Source organism: Pieris napi, chromosome Z (assembly GCF_905475465.1).
Source record: "Pieris napi chromosome Z, ilPieNapi1.2, whole genome shotgun sequence".
Lineage (NCBI taxonomy): Eukaryota > Metazoa > Arthropoda > Insecta > Lepidoptera > Pieridae > Pieris > Pieris napi.
In genome coordinates, this window is record NC_062259.1 from 2,137,105 (window position 1) to 2,148,044 (window position 10,940).

A 10,940-nucleotide genomic window follows, 5' to 3' on the forward strand; every position below is an offset into this window, starting at 1 on the left:
GTGCAACGCCATCTTGTTTAAACAGCGTTTCGGCATTAAAATATGAAAACGTCATTGGTCAACGTGTTTACAAGCACGTTGCGTCACAGTGCGACGCCATCTTGAAATTATGAATGTATTATATTGTGATACATTGTATAGGTTCTATAGTCTGATATATTTGAAATGGTTTTTGATGTCTTCAGCATAACGGTCTCTCGAAGGAGGCATCGTCGGCGGACACGCAAGCATGGCTGAACCGGCACCGTTTCGCCCAACACGCGGCTACGTTTAGCAACTTTTGCGGGGCCGATCTGTTGCGGTGAGTGTTTTGGGGTATGGGCCAAATAGACAAGAATTTAGATATGCCCTTCATATGGGGAATGGAATAAATTAATTTCACCTTTTGAGTGCTGTAAGAAATATGTCCGCCATTATTGGAGTATGGGACATGTATTTGTGTGAAATTAGACATCATATCATGATGGGGAATGGGTCATATCTATATATATAAAAATGAATTGCTGTCCGTTAATCTCGCTAAAACTCGAGAACGGCTGGACCGATTTGGCTAATTATGATCTTAAAATATTTGTGGAAGATCAGGCAAGGTTTAAACGATGGGAAACGTAAATAATAATTAAAGAAAAATACTAAAAATGACTATTGAATTTCCCAATACAAACTGTTCTTAGATTGGGAAATGGACGTCTTTTTAGAAATTAAAAATTGTCACTTGGTTGTCATTTACATATTTGTAGATTCTTACAAAAATATGTGTTTCATAGTATTAGTATGTTGTCTGCTGTATGAGGGCCGACCTCTTTGGTCTGTTTTAAAAGTTTTGACACAAATATATGTTGGTGAAACAAAGTTCACGGGGTCATCAAATTGTCAGTGTTGTAAGAAATGTGTCCCGCAATTATTGGGGTATGGGGCATGGGACTTAATGGGGTGTGTGACATGTTTTAATAACTTTTTTGTTCATGTATGTACTATTTTTGGGGTTTGGTAAGAAAATACTTAAAACGCAGTTGGGGTATGGGACATAATTAATTTTATCTTTACAGTCTCTCTCGGGACGATATAATACAAATTTGCGGGCTTGCTGATGGTATACGACTATACAACGCTCTTCATGCGAAGTGAGTATTTAAAATATCGAACAGAAATGTAATAATCATTTGACCATGCACATTGACCCTGCATTACATTGATTTGTTACTCATGCAGAGTCATCAATTGTCAATGTCAGTCAATTGTGCATGTACTTATAGAAGGACCTCTGGTTCTGCACATGAAAGTCACTAGTTATTAAAGTGAATGCCAGACGAATTTGTTTTAACATTAGCACCGGTTTGGTCACGTGACGTCCTCGTGTCCTATTGTGACCTGCGCATGGGCATTGTATTGTAGCAGGTTAATAAGCTAGTTAATCTTTTGTCACTACTGTTACTTGAATCATGAAATAATTGCATGGTCACTATCCGAACATGAACACAGTGCAAAAAATTTGCATCGTCACAATAAATTGCATTCAAATCTAATTTGCATGGTCACTCAATATTAACAATGTTGTTTTTTGTAGACGCATCGAACCACGCCTAACAGTATACGTATGCGCTAGTGGTTCAAATATATACAGCGCGTTGTACCTCGACGCGTGCGCCGCCAGCGAATTACTCATCAAGCTGAAGGGGCTTTTGCACAGCGCTGCTGCCAAGGTAAGAATTGACCTTTTTATCCAGGAGGCTCGCCAGTGTGTTGCTGGCCTTTTAAGAATTGCCTTAAGAAACAACAAGAAGGATGGTATTCCATATTCTGCCTTGACGACCGATAATAAAACGCAGCTGCAGGTCTTAGAGTGAACAACTCTCAACAGTCTCCAGGGTAAATGCGGTAGAAGATGCAGAGAGACCCCACATCTCTACGGAACGCCAAGGGGATCAAGCCGCACGGAAAGTGACTGGTCGTTGACGATTGGAATCGCTCTTCGTTGAATACGGTCAAGCGTATGGAAAAAATTGAAAAAATTGTCGTACCAAATTTCATCGAAATCGGTTCAGTCGTTTTTGAGATATGGATTGATTTCGCGAATTTAGTTTATATTGAAAAGTATTTAAAGTTATATAATAACGCCATTATCGGACCCGTCGTCCGATAATTAAGCTTTTAAGCGCATGAACCCTGAGGTCGTAGGTTCAAATCCCCGTTAGTTTTTTTTTTATGCCGTATGTAACGAGTGCTTTTTTTATTGACACTGAACTAGCCTAATAAATATATTTAATTTTTTTCAGGAATGCGAAACAGTACTTGTGTCGGGACCGAACGGCGCAAGAGTACGTTTAACCGACGAACTCGTACGACATCTCCCGGATTCGTCCACTTATAAACTCGAACATGTGGAAAACTCGCTTCTACTTAGTCCAACTAACTAAAATCGTGTTGAAATTTCGCGGTAATAATTAACACAGGATATTACTGAGATTTTCGTAAATAACGGTAATAGCAGAAATATTACGGCAAAACTATTGTAGCGTCAGTGGTAATTATCCGGATAAAAATGATTTGAAAATTACTTAATTTCACGGTAATAGCAGGAATATTATTGTAATGTAGTTATTAAAAATACTTGGACTATTTTCATAGAAGTTATTGCTATTGTATTACTGTGAATACAATATTATTACTGAAATATTACTGTAATGTAACTTTATGAATTACCTTGCGACATACGTAATAAATGTCAAATTCATTTTGGATATTATTGTACCAACTATTTACAGGCGTTTCTGTCATACCCGATTTGAAGGAAAGAGACGGCTATACATGGATAGTTAAGTGATAGGTTTAAACTTTAACTCATAAATTGTTATTTTTAAGTATTTTAAAATTAATAATCACCTCTATTTATGGACAATTCTCCACACGTCAAGATTAAATGTCATTTTTGACATAAGACTAAAAATCCTTAGTATATTAAGAATTTTTAGTCTTGTGTCAAAAAAATTTGCTTTTCCACTCAAGAATTATGACAGAAACAACAAATGACGGTATAACTTGTCACCTGTCAACCTTTTAGAAATGTCTATTTCGGACTTCACAAGTTCAGTCATAATGTTTGCGCTAGAAAGTCAACTACAACAAAGTTATAGACTATCCAATTGAGTCAAAGTTATATAAATGCTAGAAATGTCTACACTACGAATTGTGTCGACACGAGTCCGCGATTTCGTATTAGACCATTTTAATAAGGTGTCCAATTGAGTAAATGTCATTTTTCAGTTTCCAGCTGTCAACTGTAAAATTGTGTCAATATAAAGAAGTGAGGAATTATCCATAATTGTTTTTTTATTACTGAAAATTGTTTTACTTTCTGGGGACCAGTCTTCACTTAGTTTTAATCTAGTTTTTAAGTTTATTAAGATATATCATAAATATTTTTGATTTTTAGAAATATAAAAAAAATATCTTGTATTGTATAATGGAGATTAGAAAAATATGATGGGTTACCCATTATATTACTTATGTCTAAACCTTGTTAATCAATCAGAAGAAAATATATTTTTAAGTTACGAATTGTTTAAAATGTAGAAACTGGGACCAATTTACGTTTGGTTTACTGGAGTATATTTAACAATTTATTCGGCGTGTTAAGGTGTTTAGGAAGATTGTGCCTGGAATTGTGGAACTAGCGATTCCAATGATTCCTTGGCTTAATTAGAGAGGCGACGCTTTAGTTGTTGTGTAGTAACAAAAAAATGTGTGCGTGTACTAGTGTACACACGTAAGAAGTGAAACCTCTTTATGACTTTATTTTTCGAAAATTTTTGAAAATGAAAATATAACGTGAAAAAATTAAATAACAATATAAAAAACAGTGCGTTGCGGTAAGCCTGAAGTTAGTTTTCAGAAGTAGGCAAACTTCAGAAACAACAAATCTTGCAAATATTCAATAAATTGGATCCAAAATAGCCGGACAAGAAAAAGATGGCGCGTAACGGTAAAATGCGACGTGTACGCGTACGTAATTCTATTCTATTTTTCTAACGTCAATAAAGAGGTTTCACTTAAAAAATGAGGGTAGTTTAAATTTTTGAAAGTAATCGGTTTTTAACATTAGCTAACTTACGCGTCGTGTTTCCACTTTTAAAGGCCCAAGGATTTTGAAGGTCTTTTTGGTTTCCTCCAGTACGAGAATTAGTGTTTCTGGAGTTCTCGTGCCGACGATATTAACTGATTACTTTAAAATCCTACCCTACCCACATTTGTTGTAATTTTCTAAACTACCCACATTTTTGTTTCATTTGTCTAAGTGTTCCTAGAACTAACTAATTGTTAATTGTTGCCTACTATAGTTTGTACGTTAAGTGTATGTTATATTGAAAGCGGTGCATATATTAGATAATAATAGTGGCATAAGCATATCAGATCGTTCTAAGTAACGACCAGATACGCTTATGGCATGAGTAGTGCTTTATTTGTGTCTAGATGTCGACAGTCAAATAGGCTTGGGTCACTATAAGTGTTTTAAAGCCTATATGACCCATATGTTAGAATACTTTACGGTTAGATGAGTTTATAGCACTTTAAGCCAGTAAGTGTTTGTCTTTAATTTGATTCTCGATAGTCAAATAAGATTGAGCTATTTTGCCATAATTTCTATTTAAAGTGGAAGGATAGGTGTGGCACCATAATGTTAGATCACGCATGCGCGTTGCGATCCGGAGTATTAATGTTTTAATTTATAAGTAATACATGTATTTTGTTAAAAATAAATAAATTGTATGTTATTGTTTTCTTTATTCAATTCCTTTAAAAATAAGTTATTTTGGACAAGGCAAAGGCTGATCACCTACTTGCCTTGTAAGACGAATTGGTTCGGATATATCTTCCACATATTGGTGGTGCGTAATTGTTTAATTTCACTACATCAAATATAATACTATATCTACGTTACGTTAATGTTACAAAGCTTTTATAAAATATATGACAACTAGCCGTTTCGCGCCCGCTTTGTGGACGAATTAAAATAAATTTTGTTTCATTATTTTTTTTTTTTTTTCATATTTTTATTATTCTTCTTTTTAACTTCCCGCTAAGAAAATTGAAATATTTCGAAAATCGAGTTTTTAACAGATGTTGACGTTTAGAGGTTCTAGGAAGCCTCCCCGAATGTATCCGCGGTGAAGTCCGTATGGATAAATTTTCATAAAAGTAAAACAGCAATAAACGAACGAACGTTGGAATTTAATAAATAAATAGCCATAAACCATCAAAAAAATTTTCGAATGGTGGTAGTTTCATGTCGATACGATCAGTGCTTTAGGCGTGATTGAGCCTCAAACGAAGACCATTTTCATTATATATATATAGATTATGGTGAACATAAATTTTACAAAAATTTTAGTTTTTACTTGTTAATTTTTCAGAACGTTTTCTTAAAGGTCGTAATAAAATACCTTAATTTATGTATAAGTATTCAAAGATGAGCATTCTCAAATAGACCAGTGCAGATAGCCTTTAAAATAAATAAAAAGTGAAAGTGTTTTATGGGTAAAAAACGGTATATCTGGGCGTATATATAATATATATACGGACGGGTCTGGGCGTTACTGCATACGATTTTTTGCATTTTCGGGAAAATTTACTATGGTAATATATATATATATTTATACCATAGGAAAGTAGAGATTTTAACGAACTGAAAGCACACCAACTTTTTGAAAAAAAGCTGATATTTTGACGGGTGAATTTTCGATTGAAAATTAGGGTGTATTTTTCGATATTAATTCAAAATAAGGTGAAAAAATAAATATTTTTAATCAAATAAATTACAGCGTATTTGGGACATAGGAAGGTAAGTTTTCACCAAATTTTGTTAAAAAAAAAGATTTTTGTAAAAGATAAAAACTAAATACTTGGTTTTTTGAATTTTTCACATAAATTTTGAGGTTATGTGAAAAATGTGTGAATACAAAAGTTTTAGATCTTTTTATTACCTACAACTTTAACTTTCTTTTGCCATTTAACTTTCTTCGATAGGACTTTTAGTTTTGCCGGAAATCGAGATAAACCGTTTTTTCCCCTTAAAACTAACCCCCTACCCCTTCCCGACCTCAGATCGCCCGTAAATTATTTTTCCTTTATTTTTTATAATATTCTCCTCCTTTTCCAATAGGTTTCATTCTACTATTATTTTTTTAGGTTTCAAAAATTATCGGCACTGGTCTAAAAGGAAAGTTACCCATGTTAATTTACAAATCCACTTAATTTGTACATCTCTGAAATATTGTTTACTAAAAACCCACGCTTTTCCGATTTAAAATATTATCTTATTAGTTTACCGCATACATAATGCTTAACAATTTCTTCATCTCAAAACTATGTACCTACATCGAACTTAATTCTATGAATTATCATCTGTCACTCAAAACTTCATTAAATAAATCAGTGACGCTACAACCTTTTTAGGTCTGGCCCTTTTATTTGTCTGTTTCATGATTTGTCAATCTATTAGGAAAGTAGGTGATCGGCCTTGGGTTTAAAGCAAGCCGGTTGGAAAAGTCGACGGCGAAATGATTGTGGAACAAATACAGAAATCTGAGGCATGGAACTAAAAAAGTTCGGCACTGATTCATTGTGACCGTCAGGTTGGCTGACCAAATTTGATATCGCAATATTTTTCTACCTTCAAAGACGCATTTGCTACCTCTGCATTAAAGAACATAAAATAAAAAAGCCTTTTATTTCTTGCTCTTTTAGCACATATACAAAATAACTTAGGTTTACTAAAAAGAAAAAAAAAGTGAAAATATACATTAGTGTGCATGATTAGATAGGTACCTACTTCTTTGGAGGGTAAAGGCCTCCTCCAAAGATGACAATTTTTCCCTGTCTTCGGCTACTCGCATCCAGTGCGTGCCGGATATCTTTATAACGTCGTCTGTCCAGCGTGCATTTGGCCTGCCTCTTTTTCTCTGGCCCGATGGTCCTGGCCATAACGTTGTAGTTTTGGTCCAGCGATTATCGCTATATCTGGCTAGGTGTCCAGCCCGCTGCCATTTTAGCTTCTGCGAGTAACTAAGTGCGTCGATAACTTTAGTTTTCTGTCTTATAACGGTATGGCGGATTTTTTTAGCATTGTAAGTCGCTATGTATAAAGTATTGTGGTAATTGTTGTTTATGGTATTTGAAAAGAGCTTCGTTTCCTTTGGAGGGTTATGGTCTTGATCTTCCACGGTGACCAACCGGCTTGGAAGATGTTGTTTGGTAGGTACTGTTCGTTTCTAATATGTTTTCCGTGAGAGAGGGCGGTAATTGCTATTGTTTATTATTTCCATTTGTTTGATCGTTTGGTTGATTGTTGTGGTTTTTGGAAGTTAAGAATCCGATTATTCCTGGTTTAATAACTCCCTCTCGAATATGATGTTTCATTTTCCGCCAGTCCAAAAATTACGATATTCCTCTGCTTTGACTGTTTTTCCAGAAAATATAGTCTTTTTTCTTGATTAGCCAGCTTCTCTTTGAAGTTTTCTTATTTTATATCTAATGCACTAAATTTTACCTCCAATGTGTAGTTTATATTTTTCGTGACTTGTTCCGTAACTTTATCTGCTGACTGTACAATTGTCGGTTTTTGTTCGTTCAGCTCGTTTTGAATTTTTCTTAACATATTCATTACTACCTCCATAGTTTATCAGTTATTTGATACTGTGTTGAAGTGCCGTAGTTATTTTTATCTTTTGTTGCGATACTTGTTCCGCCCTCTTGTGGTACCAGATATAGCAAGGTTGCTTGAAGTTCCATCTATCGACGGTATGCCTACTCGCCGCTAGATGGCGATAGTTTAACTGAGTTTGGTAGTATAGCAACTCGTCGCTAGATGGCGTTAGTTGTTCTGTTTTTATAATATAGCTACTCGTCACTAGATGGCGTTAGTTCGCAAAAAAATGTCCGTGTTTCTGAATTTCTAGAATGTCTAGAATTTTTCTATTAGGTTATTTTTCTGGTTGGATCACTGTTTTTCGTATTTTAAGCAATTTTTACTAACTTCTTGCGCTAGGCGAATTACGTAATGCACTTTTCTCACTAATTGATGTTCACTTAATACTTAGGTTTTCTTAAGTCTCTTGGTATTCACTTTGTTCTTAATATTGTTTTGGTGACACTAACTGTACTTTATAGATTTTAACACTTTTTGCACTTTGAATATGTGTTTTTAGCTTTTTATTTGCGGACACGAAGTACTCCGTGGCGCCCTCCCTCCTCTTCATTAAAAAACATAATAAAGAAATAAAGTGGCCGGCCATTCTGACGTCAGGTGAGCTGACCACTATTGGGTTCTAAGATTCTTTGAGTGATAGAACTCAACGTTCTCTAGGAAACTTACTCCGATGTTATTATAGACAACGTATGGGTGACGTCACCCAACGCTACATTACGGCCGTTAGATAACGGCACCGCTTTTCAAGGAAAGCTAAGCTTTCCTAGAAAAGTGAATTTTCCAATAGGAAAGACTGAAATAAAACAACAATTTTCTTAAAATATATATTATAACTTTACAAGGCACATTTATCTTAATACTGTTACTTTTGTAACGAACGATTATAAGTAGATGAAATTTCTGTCAAATGTGATGTACAATTAAATAACTTAAATTATTAACTTAAATAAATATTTGTGCATAACTTAAGTGTAACGAAACCTCAAAACGTCAATTGCCAGTTCTGTCAATGTCAATTCGACACTTTTGACAGCTCCAATGTAAAAAATATGGAAACTCTTTAGACTATTTCTATTGTTCTTCGTCTCTTTCTACGAAATTGGGTTTACGCTATGATGAAAAGAGATAACGTTTTGTTATGATGACCCCAGGTCTTTAGGGTAAGTCCTGTGTAAGATATATTGGCAGGATTTCCAAAGTATCAAAAAACGTCACTAAAACTTAAATCTTTACAGAGCTGTCAGTATTTTTTTACTACATATTTCCTTAAAGCTTCTGTGACCTTTTGGTGTAAACGCTCCAATATCCCTTTACATAGACATTTATTTTATTAATCCCAATTACATATGGGGCAAGGCACTTTACAAACTTGGACAAGATTAGATTTCACATAAAATTCGGGTTGTTGCTGCAAACTGCATATTGATAGCGACTGAACTGTCAAAGTATGACGTATAAGACCACAGATTGGGCATTATTAAACAAGGTTTCATTACGATCAATGGAATTAAAAGGAATGTAAAATCTCTGTAGAGTGCGCCACCACTCATTGCCGACGGAAAACCCTGGAACTAAATTTGTCGTTACAGTGAAATATTATTTTATTTGTTTTAAGATGAAAAATTAGAAGCGAATCTTGGAGAGTGGTTCGCGAATTTCTTATTAATTTATGTTACGTTGGGGAAAAATAGCCTTGCACCTAGCACTAGCAACATATTACTACGCCGCGTCTATCGGCATTCAGTGGTGGCGCGGACTCTATATTATGCTCTTATACATATCTAATGACAGAGAATTTTCGTTTCAAATACAAAATGGCGGCACACTCGCTGACACCGGCCTTGCGAGTGTGTTTGTTTGCGTCACCTTGTCACAAATATAATAGTAAAATTTATAAATATAATGACGCCACAATTTGTGGAGTATAAAATAATATATTTACAAAAATAAAAGCACTTTCCGGAGAAATGGAATGAAAACAAATGCGAAAACACTTGACAATAATAAATTGAACGATAAACTTATGACACAGCTCGATTAGGGACTCCATTCGAGGCGAATCAAATAAAATAAAATTGTATTACATCTAAACATTTTAGCAAAAATACATATTTTGTTCTAAGTATAAATTTATTTTTAATGTAATAAGTCTGGGTATGGGTAACACTTTCTAAACATTTGCCTTAGTCTCGCTAAGGCAAGTGTGTTTAGACAGTTATCAAAACGTCAATATTGACGTTTAAATTCCGTGCGTACAAAACTATAGGCATCTCGCTCTTTTTAGCTGGTAAAAAATAATTTTATAATATATATGTTATAAGGCAAGCCCTGTTAATTTTAAAGTGATATTATTATACCTAAAAATTCACGTAATATATTTAAAAAAATATATATTTTATATGCTATGTTAATGCGCAATCAAAATATTAAAATAATATAAAATAACGGTGCTTTTTATAGTAGTTATAGAATGAAATACAATATTTGCTAGAGAACTGTCAAACAGTCTGCTTGTCAAACTTGATATGTCACAACTGGCTCGACTCAAAGATGAACGTTTAGAAACTGTCAAACAGACAATAAAAAATTGATTTTTGACATCTGACGCGTGTGACAGCTCTCAAATACCGTTGTGTTGCCAGTTTTTGTACAAAACTCCACACATTTCGGCAATTTAAAAAAAAACAGTAGATGTAGGCAAACTTTTGATAGTACAAATGTCATTTACAGATTATATTAAACAAATATATAGTTAATGGACATGGCAAGGTAGCATACAAATAACAATGACAACAATAGCGGCTTAAGGCAGGTATTAATTGTACTAGCTCCAACCCCACTTTAAATTCAGGAATATCAAGTTTATATTAGGGCCTGTAGTTTCGGAGTTTCATCACCAAGTAGCCTAAAACCTTACAATTTGATAAAATACTCGAAAAATAAAATTTGACTTTAAAATTGAAAATTGTAAAAAATCCTCAAAATATATTGATTTTTATAAGTCACGTGACACCAAACGGTTACAGATTAGTCTATTGAAAATGTCATTCTATCAAATCCTAAAAGCAACTCTTCGTTAGGACAAATTTAATCTGAAGGCAACGGGATTATTCCTAACAAGCGATTTCTTTAAGGGGAATACTAAAGGGCAACAAAAACTGCGTTTAGTTTTTCCATGTAGGTACTTGTAAATGTATATATGTATATTTTTATACTTATAATAGTGTCATTGAAT

General features: G+C 34.1%; 1 protein-coding gene across 3 annotated transcripts in view; it reads left to right on the plus strand.

Annotated features, from left to right (window-relative positions):
• LOC125062208 (transcription factor CP2) overlaps window positions 1-4,772 on the plus strand; it is a 37,409-nt gene extending 32,637 nt beyond the window's left edge. For all 3 annotated transcript variants that reach the window (XM_047667964.1, XM_047667965.1, XM_047667966.1), the window contains 4 exons: window positions 186-301; window positions 1,050-1,124; window positions 1,568-1,703; window positions 2,277-4,772. In XM_047667964.1, the coding sequence (XP_047523920.1) occupies window positions 186-301; window positions 1,050-1,124; window positions 1,568-1,703; window positions 2,277-2,417 (468 nt within the window). In that variant the 3' untranslated portion in view covers window positions 2,418-4,772. The remainder of the gene's footprint in view (window positions 1-185; window positions 302-1,049; window positions 1,125-1,567; window positions 1,704-2,276) is intronic.
• The last annotated feature ends 6,168 nt before the right edge of the window (window positions 4,773-10,940 follow it).